General features: G+C 43.8%; 1 protein-coding gene across 5 annotated transcripts in view; it reads left to right on the top strand.

The window, feature by feature from the left end:
• POU6F1 (POU class 6 homeobox 1) overlaps positions 1 to 10,414 on the top strand; it is a 222,811-nt gene extending 212,397 nt beyond the window's left edge. For all 5 annotated transcript variants that reach the window (XM_056562662.1, XM_056562658.1, XM_056562659.1 and 2 more), the window contains 2 exons: positions 4,476 to 4,644; positions 6,654 to 10,414. In XM_056562662.1, coding sequence (XP_056418637.1) covers positions 4,476 to 4,644; positions 6,654 to 6,999 — 515 coding nt within the window. In that variant the 3' untranslated portion in view covers positions 7,000 to 10,414. The remainder of the gene's footprint in view (positions 1 to 4,475; positions 4,645 to 6,653) is intronic.
• Positions 10,415 to 13,268: the final 2,854 nt, after the last annotated feature.

Raw genomic sequence — 13,268 nt, 5'->3', positions numbered from 1 at the left:
AAGCCGGGCACAGGCTTGTTGCTTGCTATGGACTCCCGCTAATGGTCCGGCACAGGTGAGGGGGGGGGGGGGGCGATATTGGTCGGGGGATGGGTGTCTTCCAACACAGGGTGCCTCCAGTTGTTTCACCACTACAACTCCCAGCATGCCCAGACAGCAAATAGATGTCAGGGCATGCTGGGAGTTGTAGTGGTGAAACAGCTGGAGGCACCCTGTCAGGAGAACTAAGGGCGGAAGTCGGCCCCCAGCAGGCATCAGTGACATGGTGCCTGCTGGGGAAGTCTGCCTGGTAGTGAGCACACTACCAGGCAGACAAAATCCCATTTTTAAGATAATAAAAAATAAAGGCAGGGAGGGGGTTAGGGATAGATGGGCAATAGGCAGGGACAGAAAAAAATAAAAAATAAAAAGAGGATGGTGGGAGCTACCCTTTAAGGGGTTAAAGAGGTGCACATTCTTCATAAATAGCAAAGAAAGTTAGATATATATATATATATGCAAGTGTGGTCCGGGCTGGTGTGAGATTGCGCAAAAATTTAGCAGCAATTGATAAATCACCAACCACTGCACCAAAAGCTATCCATGCCACACTACGTTAAAGTTGTTCTTGAAAGAGCCTAAATCATTTTCTTGAAAATTTTGAAACTTTATACCTGTTGCATAAAAATGTGCAACTACGTCTTTGTGAACAATCAGCCAGCAGATGATCGTACATTCAGTGGTTGTTCAATCATCAACTACCGTAACTTCTTTCTAATGGGTATAGTTGCCTATAGAATTAGCAGTTCTGCCATGTAAAACAATACCTAGTGATCACATAATCGCTGGGTCCAATAAAAACAGCTGAATTGCTGCTGCTTCTACTCATTACATAGCACTTATTGGCCCTCATTTACTAAGAGTGTTGTGTAGGTTTCTTTGTGGGTTTTAATTCCCTAAAATTTATTTCCCTCTGTTTTTACTAAGGTTTCCCGACATTTTCCACTTTCCCTACACTTTGCTTTTTTTTTTACACATGCTCTGATCCGTCGGGTTTTCCTCAGCTGAAATCCACCACATTTTCTGTGGAAACCTTAGTAAATATGTTGAGTTTTTGAGAAAATGTCGGGAAACGCCCCTTTTCATAGACCACGCCCCTTTTCACAGCGACCATGCCCCTTTTTTGGGTTTTCTTAGCAAAATGGAGAGTTAGGGTGGGTTCACACTACGTTTTGTCCCATACGGGAGCGCATACGGCAGGGGGGAGCTAAAATCTTGCGCTCCCGTATGCGCTCCCGTATGCCATTCATTTCAATGAGCCGACCGGAGTGAAACGTTCGGTCCGGTCGGCTCATTTTTGCGCCGTATGCGCTTTTCCAACCGGACCTAAAACCGTGGTTGACCACAGTTTTAGGTCCGGTTGTAAAAGCGCATACGGCGCAAAAATGAGCCGACCGGACCGAACGTTTCACTCCGGTCGGCTCATTGAAATGAATGGCATACGGGAGCGCATACGGTCACATACGGGAGCGCGAGATTTTAGCTCCCCCCTGCCGTATGCGCTCCCGTATGGGACAAAACGTAGTGTGAACCCAGCCTTAGTAGGGGATATTTTCAATTCTGGTGCAAATTCTGATGCAAAATCTGGTGCAGAGAGAATTTCTGGCGCAATGCGACAGAATCTGGCGCACAACCCGACAAAACATGTCGGGTTTGCAATAGTAAATGAGGGGCATTGAGTGCTATGTAGACTGCAAAACAGAAGGGGAAAACTATATAAACCACTGCTATCTTCTTCTACTCAGGCTAGATTTCAGGACCTTTAAACCAATTATAGAAACATACAATGGTGTGTCATTGAAGTCCAGGAGCCATACATGTATAGTGTTTAGTCCCAGATGGGTGACCTGTGCAGTAAATGCCAGGTGCTGACAGCTGTGCCTTAACATTTAGTGCAGAACATTTATGGCACTTTGATTACACAAGCAAAGCAGTTCTGCCTTGTGATTGACAGCCATGACCACAAGGCAACAACTTAACTAGGAAAAAACTCAGATACCATTTTTTTAACCTCTAAAATACTGCAGCAAATGGCCTAGGCATCAACAAAATAAAATTATATACACATGCAAATGTATAACTGGCAGTTCTCCTACTGACATAAACAACATGCAGATTATGCAAAGTTCTCAGTAAGAAATATACAGGGTGGGCCATTTATCTGGATACACCTTAATAAAATGGGAATGGTTGGTGATATTAGCTTCCTGTTTGTGGCACATTAGTATATGTGAGGGGGGAAAACTTTTCAAGATGGGTAGTGACCATGGTGGCCATTTTGAAATCGGACATTTTGAATCCAACTTTTTTTTTCAATAGGAAGGTGGTCATGTGACACATCAAACTTATTGGGAATTCCACAAGAAAAACAATGACGTACCTTTATTCTTTCATGAGTTATTTACAAGTTTCTGACCACTTATAAAATGTGTTCAATGTGCTGCCCATTGTGTTGGATTGTCAATGAATTCTCCCACTCTTCACACACTGATAGCAACACTGCAGGAGAAATGCTAGCACAGGCTTCCAGTATCCGTATACACTGCTATATACTACTATATACACCGCAGGAGAAATGCTAGCACAGGCTTCCAGTATCCATAGTTTCAGGTGCTGCACATCTCGTATCTTCACAGCATAGACAATTGCCTTCAGATTACCCCAAAGATAAAAGTCTAAGGGGGTCAAATTGGGAGACCTTGGGGGCCATTCAACTGGCCCACGATGACCAATCCACTTTCCAGGAAACTGTTCATCTAGGAATGCTCGGACCTGACACCCATAATGTGGTGGTCACCATCTTGCTATGGGTGTCAGGTCTGAGCATTCCTAGATGAACAGTTTCCTGGAAAGTGGATTGGTCGTCGTGATCCACTTGAATGGCCCACAAGGTCTCCCGATGTGACCCCCTTAGACTTTTATCTTTGGGGTCATCTGAAGTCAATTGTCCATGCTGTGAAGATACGAGATGTGCAGCACCTGAAACTACGGATACTGGAAGCCTGTGCTAGCATTTCTCCTGCGGTGTATATAGTAGTATATAGCAGTGTATATGGATACTGGAAGCCTGTGCTAGCATTTCTCCTGCGGTGTTGCTATCAGTGTGTGAAGAGTGGGAGAAGAGGGTTGCATTGACAATCCAACACAATGGGCAGCACATTGAACACATTTTATAAGTGGTCAGAAACTTGTAAATAGCTAATGAAAGAATAAAGTTACATTAAAACCAAGCACATTATTGTTTTTCTTGTGAAATTCCCAATAAGTTTGATGTGTCACATGACCCTCTTCCTATTGAAAAAACAAAAGTTTGATTCAAAATGTCTGACTTCAAAATGGCCGCCATAGTCACCACCTATCTTGAAAAGTTTCCCCCCTCACATATATCAAGATACAGAAAACATGCATAGACGGTTTCTCTATATCTAGGGCACATACAAACATCCACTCGCAATAGACACCACAATGGGAGAGTAACAAAAGTAATTTCTCAAATGAGAGATAGGATGCTGTACCATTAAAGAGCCCTATTGTTGTAGCAAAAAAAGCCAACTAGACTCCAAAGAATAGAAAAAACGACCAAAAAAAGGGGAGCTATTTGAAAAAATACACAATAAATCTTTATTGAAGAAAATTTATACATTCAAAACAGTGTATGAATAAAAACATTATAAAACAGGAGGAATAGACGACAAAAGGGCGTCAAAACCAGGGACAAGACACTTATCAAGCAGTAATAGATATAATGCATCAGGGTACCATGTAAACAGGGAGATGTATAGCAGCTAAAAGTTTATATGTGCAAAATGGCAAAGGATCTGGACATAGGTCATCCGGGTGAAGGTCAGCGGACCGAAACACGTGTAGGGGTGGCGGCATCCTGGGACTTGCAGTACTTCTTTATATTATTTGGTATGTAATAGTTGATGTTTGTTCAGCTCCATCATTTTGTGTGCTTAGTGTGGCGATCTGTGAGTTGCACCTGCACTTTAGGACCTATGTTGTCCAGATCCTTTGCCATTTTGCACATATAAACTTTTAGCTGCTATACATCTCCCTGTTTACATGGTACCCTGATGCATTATATCTATTACTGCTTGATAAGTGTCTTGTCCCAGGTTTTGCCGCCCTTTTGTCGTCTATTCCTCCTGTTTTATAATGTTTTTATTCATACACTGTTTTGAATGTATAAATTTTCTTCAATAAAGATTTATTGTGTATTTTTTCAAATAGCTCCCCTTTTTTTGGTCGTTTATCCCCCTCACATACACTAATGTGCCACAAACAGGAAGTTAATATCACCAACCATTCCCATTTTATTAAGGTGTGTCCATATATATGGCCCAACTTGTACTTGTGCGTAATAGTACTAACTATGATGAACAATGTTTATTTTTACAGCAGTGCTCAACTAAAATGTTTTTTTCTATGTTTAGAGCCACACTCTGGAAACTATGATGATGATGGAATAAACCTGGAAGAAATCCGTGAATTCGCTAAGGATTTTAAGATCCGGCGTTTATCCCTTGGTCTGACGCAGACACAGGTGGGACAAGCGCTCACAGCCACAGAGGGACCAGCATACAGTCAATCAGCTATCTGTAGGTAAGATTCAAGGCTCAGGGGTTTTGATATATAATACAATACAGATGTTTTTGGTGTTTGATGACTTTTGGTTACTATGGGCTAATGCACCCTTCTTTCTTTACATTAAACCCCCTGTTAATTAGTATAACAAATATATATTAGTTAAGCATTATAAAATAAAAATATGAGTTGGCATATCTTTGTGTTTGTTTACTTGTGAAATCTACTGTAATCACTGTACAATATACTGTAACCAATGTACTGAAATCCACAGCAACCAATGAGATGAAAAGTCATGTTCTGAGCAATGTAAAGTGAAAGTTAATGTCACAATAGTAAATAGGGATATCAATTTATTATTACAGTGGTCCCACAAGTTACAATATTAATTGGTTCCAGGACAACCATTGTATGTTGAAACCATTGTATGTTGAGACCAGAACTCTATGGAAACCTGGTAATCGGTTCTGAAGACACCAAAATGTCATCCAAAAATAGGAAAAAGTGAGGATTAAAGAAAAATAAGTAGATAACTAATACAGATAAAGCAAATCCTTACATATAAAAGTAAGAAAGATCTGCTGGGAGCTGTAAATCACTGTCTATGTCAGTGTTTCCCAAGCAGGGAGCCTCCAGCTGTTGCAAAACTACAACTCCCAGCATGCCCGGACAGCCTTTGGCTGTCCGGGTATGCTGGGAGTTGTAGTTTTGCAACAGCTGGAGGCACCCTGATTGGGAAACACTGATGTAGAGGGTTGAATAATTTATCAGGACAAGCGGTAAACACTGGTCTATGTAGAGGACAGGAGCTTCTTCGGGGTCCTGTACAGTACAGGCAATGTCCTAAAAAAGTAAAATGGAGCCGCCTCTCACCTGGTGTCCAAAGGAGCAGATAACCCTGGTACAGGTAAAGTGTACAGAACATGTAATACCTCCCTGTACTGTAGGGGGCGCTACCAGACAGGAATTCAGTGCATACATTTCAGTAATACAGGGTATTTACCAGTGAATGCCCATTCTGATTGGTCAGTTCTTCCAGCCATTGACATATTTCACAAATCTGGACTGTCCATAACATTGTATGTTGAGTCTGGTTTCAACTTACAATGGTCCAGAAAAGACCATTGTATGTTGAAACTATTGTATGTTGAGGCCATTGTAAGTTGAGGGATCACTGTACTCCCACACCCAAATGTCTACACTTCCCAGCATACAATCTTAAAGCTCAGTATTATTTTGTTACTGCAGTGGGTTATAGATGCAGGGCACCTTCAGTGGATCTGAGCTGTGCTGAATATCATTTTAAAGGGGTACTCCGCCCCTAGACATCTTATCCCCTATCCAAAGGATAGGGGATAAGATGTCAGATGGCCGCGGTCCAGCTGCTGGGGAGCCCCGGGATCCCCACTGCGGCACCTCGCTATCATTACAGCACAGAGCGAGTTCGCTCTGCACGTAATGACGGGCGATACAGGGGCCGGAGCATCGTTACATCACGGCTCTGCCCCTCGTGACGTCACAGCCCACCCCTTTCAATACAAGTCTATGGGAGGGGGCGCGGCGCTCGTCACGCACCCTCCCATAGACTTGCATTAAGTGATGTCACGAGGGGCGGAGCCATGACGTCATGCTGCTCCGTCCCCTGTATCACCCGTCATTACGCACAGAGCGAACTCGCTCTGTGCTTTAATGATAGCGCGGTGCCGCAGCGGGGATCCCGGGGCTCCCCAGCAGCAGGACCGCGGCGATCTGACATCTTATCCCCTATCCTTTGGATAGGGGATAAGATGTCTAGGGGCAGAGTACCCCTTTAAGTTAAAATGGTCCAGGAAAGACTGTTGCATATAAAAAATATTGTAACTCGAGGGATCACTGTAGATAGATCAAAAAAGGGGGTTTATGATAATAATAATATATAGGACTATTGCTGTTTATACAGTTCCCTAGTATACTAAGTATAGCACCTTCAAACACACATTTAGGTGGTTGATTTATTTAATGTGTAAGTATTTTTATTTCCATCACAGGTTTGAGAAGCTAGACATAACACCAAAGAGTGCTCAGAAGCTGAAACCGGTCTTAGAGAAATGGTTAAATGAGGCAGAAATGAGGAACCAGGAGGGACAACAAAATCTGATGGAATTTGTAGGTGGAGAGCCTTCAAAGAAACGGAAAAGGCGCACATCTTTTACTCCTCAAGCTGTGGAGGTCCTAAACACTTACTTTGAGAAGAATGCGCTGCCCACTGGCCTGGAGATCACAGATATTGCAAAGGAACTGAACTATGACCGTGAAGTGGTGAGGGTATGGTTTTGTAACAGACGCCAGACTCTGAAAAACACCAGCAAGCTTAACGTCTTTCAGATCCCTTAGGGAGATATATCAAGCCCCTGCCACCACCTTGTCACCAACACTCCATTGTCACCACATATGGTAGTGGTAGATCCCTCTGACATTCTCCTGTAAAGCACTTTTGTGGCTGTATATACGCTTTTTCCACACTATGGTCCGCTGCTCCTTCCAGTTCCCTAGCCTCATGTTTTTATATGACAGAAGCCAAGTCCATCACAGCTCAATCTGTCTGGTAGCATTGTTATACAGATTCAATATACTCTGTGTAACTGTAGAACCAGATTGGTTCCCTCTATGGTGGGACTAAAATTGTAGAGTTTTTTTCACAGACTTAACCCATAAATGTTGCTGAAGTTCCTTGGTGATCATGTGGAGTGCCACTCTTTTTATGTAAATTTCCTGATGAACATCCTGGGATGCTAACAAACATTTAATATCAGAAACCTCTAATTCACAGTTTTATTTGTTTACTTATTCATGCTTTGGATTTTATGCTATCTTACAATTATCTGCCTGTATGTCGTTTTCTGTGTATTTATTTTACTTTGAAGAAAAACTTTGGTATTCTCAGCTTAAAGGGGTTGGCCAGGATTTATAGGAAACTATTTATTGTTGCCAAATTAGTATTTGCTAAGATTGTGTGATCTCTTATTGTTTTTTGCTTTTCATTTCTTATACAGTATGTGAGGTAACATGGTTTATCTTATTGTTTTCACCAAAAGCTGGCATAATTGCCTAAAAACCTTGTATCCTTTCACTGCTGTTTTCTTATGCATCCATTGGCTTATACAGTTGGTATATACCAGGCTTTATTACCCTGGGATCAGTATAACACAGTGCAATTGCTCATACCCATCGGTACTAAAGACGGCCATATACTTTGGTTAAAGGGGTACTCTGGCACTAAGACATTTTATCCCCTATCCAAAGGATAGGGGATAAGATGCCTGATTGTGGGGGTCCCGCCGCTGTGGACCCCCGTGATCTTTCACGCTGCACCCCGTTACCATCAGGCCCCGGAGCGTGTTCGCTCTGGTTCTAATGACTGGCGATCACAGGGCCAGAGTATTGTGATGTCACGCTCCACCCCCTCAATGCAAGCGAACGCGCTTCGGGGGCTGATGGTAACGGGGTGCTGCGTGAAAGATCACGGGGGTCCACAGCGGCGGTACCCCCGCCATCAGGCATCTTATCTCCTATCCTTTGGATAAGGCATAAGATGTCTTAGCACTGGAGTACCCCTTTAAGGTGCTTATAAACCTTCAATAGCTGTTTGCCAAACAATTCAGGAGACAGCAATCCAATATGCTTTATCCTTCTGTTCCCCAACATCATCCTTTGGGGAAGAGTCAGAAGATGGCTGACTTTTCACTAATGTGTTTAGGGGCTTTTTCAGTTGTTAGCTGAATGCTGGTTTAGACAAGTATGGCAGCAGCTTATCTCCCCTGAGAACAAACGGATCTGGTATACTAAAATCCAACAGTCTGATCCATCTTTCCTCTGACATCTTATGTCTTCGAAAAGTGAAGACACTCCTATACACATTAGATGATGGTTGGCCAATCCTGCCAAAATTGTCAGGTTTGGATGAAATAAAAAATAATGTGTATGGACACCTTAAAAAAGCAACTGAAGCAAAAGAAGAGTTTGTCCAGGGAGCAGAAAAGTATTGCCTCTTCTGTTCTCCACTTCAGTCCGAGATGAGAGGGCATGAGCACCAAATAACCATGCCCAATCATCGCACTGCACAATGCTGTGAGAATTACAAGAAAAAGGTTTATTTTTCAGTTTATCTGGGAGTAAATGTTGTGCACGGCAATCCTCACGATACAAAGTCCTGTAGCCAGCACCTTTTACGTTTATTCAAAATCCAATAAAAATACAACAGGATACAGAAACATTATATGGACATAAAAAACATTAAAAAAGTTTTATGTATTGAGGAGTTTAGATCCATGCCCTCCCCCTCTTTTTATGGCGGGAGGTTTGCAGTAGAATTTTAAAGGTATCCAGCACAACGATCTGGCAGCAGGATATGTGTACACTGGCCGGCATTCTTATAGTGCAAAACTTTGCCCGACATGATGCGATCATGAGTCAAAATGCTCCACGACTCTAGACTTTGTATGGGACTTTCTACTCCTGATCGTGCCATGTCAGACCAAGTCTCGGACTACGAGAATACCAGCCAGTTTGCACATATCCTTGGACCGGATCATTGTGACAGGTACCTTTTAAGGATTCAGCATGGAGTTGAGTGCATGCTATGTGTAAGGGCTTAAAGTGGTTCTCCGCCCCTAGATATCTTATCCCCTATCCAAAGTATAGGCCCCAGCGGCCAGACCCTCGCTATCTCTGGGCCGGCACTGCAGCGTTCTGAACACAGCCTTCACACCCTCTCCCATAGACATGAATGGAGGGGGCGTGGTGTGACATCATGAACACGGAACGCGGTGGTGCCCACCTGGAGATCGCGGGGGTCCCAGCGGCCAGACTCCACGTGATCAGACATCTTCTCCCCTGTCCTTTGGATAGGGGATAAAATGTCTAGGGGCGTAGTACTAACTTTAAAACATAAAATGCGTTAGACATCCTTGAGGTGTGTTTCTCCTGCATTTTTCACAATTTTTTATGTCCATATGATGTTGTTGTATCCTACTGGATTTTTATTGGATTTTAAATAAACAAAAATTGTATACATGTAAGTGCTGACTACTGGACTTCTATTAGCAACTTAGAATTATTTTCATACAACTGGACAACCCCTTTAAGAGATGTCATGAGATATATCTTTCAACCATTATTACACATATATTATCCAGGTAACCTTGTTTGTAGTGATAAATCATGTATTTATTCCAAAAATCCTAAAACTCCTTCCAGTACATTATTGGCGTAGAGTTTCTCTGAATTTCAGTAGAATAACACAGTTCTGTTTACAGTGTGTGGTGTCTAAGTAACAATAGTAGGCGATATGTGTTTTCCTCTAGCATGTACCAGGGCTCTGCGATAATTTTAATTTTGAAAATATTTATTAACGTTGAAACATTGACAATGTATGACACAGCTTCACCTAAAGGATACCAGCCATCAATACACATTTATACCCTTAACAATTATCTGAATACAGAGCATGTGACTAAACAATATGTTTACATTTCCTGTGTGTTATGGTCGTATCGTTTTCTTTAATATTCCAGACTATTACATGACATCATGATGTTAGCCATTTATATGGGCAGCTTTATTTATGAGCTCTAGAAAGTGAACAGCCCATTTATTGGGAGGAGCACAATTGCTGTGCACATAGCAGACTTTTAACATTATCAGGTGGCTTTTTTGCAATGTCACAAGATCTCGTGTGTAATTGATATAATGTTTTATAATTAAAAAAAAAATGATGTTGCAACTTTACTGTTTTTTTCAATAATGTGTTTACTTCGACTTTATTGTCTATGGTTCTGATTTTACACTGCATTGTTTTCTGGTTTTGACCCTTTTGCCTATTTTTTGGATTACCCATTTAGCGCCCTGATTTTTATGTTTTAGGGGGAGATTTATCAAAACCTGTCCAGAGGAAAAGTTGCTGAGTTGCCCATAGCAACCAATCAGATTGCTTCTTTCATTTTTCAGAGGCCTCAGAAATTAAAGAAGCGATCTGATTGGTTGCTATGGGCAACTCAGCAACTTTTCCTCTAGACAGGTTTTGATAAATCTCCCCTTATGTGCCTGTTTAGTATTGACATGGCTTGTTTTGGGGCCGCCATTTAGGGCGGATCATACAAGCAGGTAGGGACAGTGACTGGGGCCATCACAGTCTCAGTCAGCTGCTACCCTTTCTCTGGTTCAGCTTTTGTGACATTCCGGGAGAGTTGCAAATTATACTTTAGTTTGAGACCCCACTCTACAGGTACTGAGACTCAAAGAGTTGGTATTGTTATGTTTCTCTTGCAAAAAAAAATCCCATGTAATGTGCATATTCCTTTTCTCCTTGTGCGCCTGAACTCGCCTCTGTAGATTATCTTTCTGGTTTTTTTCCTCTCTTGGTTTACTTTATGACATACCAGAGCTTTGCTTTTACTTTGGGGGTGCGGATTACATTCTCAAGTCCTGTTCAAAGTCAGGGCCGGACTGGGTGTGAAAACCAGCCCTGGAAAAAAAATTACTTACCAGCCCCATAGTTTTGCGTTGTTATACCAGCATGTCGTCATTTTCTTGTTCATAAAAGGTAAAATATAGTTTCCCCACACTAGGTGCAGTATAGTCCCTCACATTAGATGCAGTATAGTTCCCCACATTAGGTGCAGTATAGTTCCCCCACATTAGGTGCAGTATAGTTCCCCCCCATTAGGTGCAGTATAGTTCCCCCCCATTAGGTGCAGGATAGTTCCCCCCCATTAGGTGCAGTATATTTCCCCACCATTAGGTGCAGTATAGTTCCCCACCATTAGGTTGGCAGCATAGTTCCCCCACCATTAGGTTAGCAGTATAGTTCCCCCACATTAGGTGCAGTATAGTTCCCCAACATTAGGTTGGCAGTATAGTGCCCCCACATTAGGTTGGCAGTATAGTTCCTCCACATTAGGTGCAGTATAGTTCCCCCCCATTAGGTGCGGTATAGTTCCCCCCCCCCATTAGGTGCAGTATAGTTCCCCCCCCCACATTAGGTGCGGTATAGTTCCCCCCCACATTAGGTGCGGTATAGTTCCCCCCCATTAGGTGCGGTATAGTTCCCCCACATTAGGTGCGGTATAGTTCCCCCCCATTAGGTGCGGTATAGTTCCCCCCCACATTAGGTGCGGTATAGTTCCCCCCCCACATTAGGTGCGGTATAGTTCCCCCCCATTAGGTGCGGTATAGTTCCCCCACATTAGGTGCGGTATAGTTCCCCCACATTAGGTGCGGTATAGTTCCCCCACATTAGGTGCGGTATAGTTCCCCCACATTAGGTGCGGTATAGTTCCCCCAAATTAGGTGCAGTATAGTTCCCCCACATTAGGTGCAGTATAGTTCCCCCACATTAGGTGCAGTATAGTTCCCCCACATTAGGTGCAGTATAGTTCCCCCACATTGGGTGCAGTATGCAGTATAGTTCCCCCCACATTAGGTGCAGTATAGTTCCCCAACATTAGGTTGGCAGTATAGTGCCCCCACATTAGGTTGGCAGTATAGTGCCCCCACATTAGGTTGGCAGTATAGTGCCCTCACATTAGGTTGGCATTATAGTCCCCCACATTAGGTGGAGTATAGTTCCTCCACATTAGGTGCAGTATAGTTCCCCCCCATTAGGTGCGGTATAGTTCCCCCCCCCCCCATTAGGTGCGGTATAGTTCCCCCACATTAGGTGCGGTATAGTTCCCCCACATTAGGTGCGGTATAGTTCCCCCACATTAGGTGCGGTATAGTTCCCCCACATTAGGTGCAGTATAGTTCCCCCACATTAGGTGCAGTATAGTTCCCCCACATTAGGTGCAGTATAGTTCCCCCAAATTAGGTGCAGTATAGTTCCCCCAAATTAGGTGCAGTATAGTTCCCCCACATTAGGTGCAGTATAGTTCCCCCACATTGGGTGCAGTAAGCAGTATAGTTCCCCCACATTAGGTGCAGTATACAGTAGTTCCCCACATTAGGTGCAGTATACAGAAGTCCCCCCACATAAGGTGCAGTCCCCCCACATGAGGTGCAGAAGTCCCCCCACATGGAGGCTGTATGCCTGTTTGCTGCCCCACTTCAGTATTCCGACCACCGTTCTGGGGTCACGATCTACTGCTTTGGCCTATGGGCCATAGCAGTAGATCGTGACCCCGGAGCGGTGGTCGGAATACTGAAGATGATGTGCCACTGGTCACTTACCATGCGTGTGCGTCCTCCTCACCGCTCTGCTCTGTTACTACGGGCGCACGCACGGGACGTCAGTGACGTCCCTGCGTGCGCTACGTCCCAGCGGCCCCTGCATTTTGAAAGTTAACGCGGGGCCGGCGGCCGCAAAGAGATAACCAGGCATCCTTGTGTCCTGAAAAGATTTTTCCGGACACAGGGATGTCCCTAATGTGACGGGGTCCTCTGCGGGCACGGGGCCCGGAGCAGAGCGCCAATTATGACGGCCCTGGCGGCTGGCGGCCGCTGGAGGGGGAAAAAATGGCTGCGTGCACATCTCAAAGCGCCCCCCCGGGAATCTTCCCGGTATCCCGGTAGGCCAGTCGGGCCCTGTCCAAAGTAGAGGCAGCTGGAAAACTCTTATGAATGGGAGTTAGGAAAACAGCAGAGCTCATGGTGCTACCCTATTTCTG

This window comes from Hyla sarda, chromosome 2, assembly GCF_029499605.1.
Source record: "Hyla sarda isolate aHylSar1 chromosome 2, aHylSar1.hap1, whole genome shotgun sequence".
Taxonomy (NCBI): Eukaryota; Metazoa; Chordata; class Amphibia; order Anura; family Hylidae; genus Hyla; species Hyla sarda.
The sequence above is the reverse complement of the archived record's forward strand: the minus strand, read 5'-3'. Positions and strand labels throughout refer to the sequence as shown.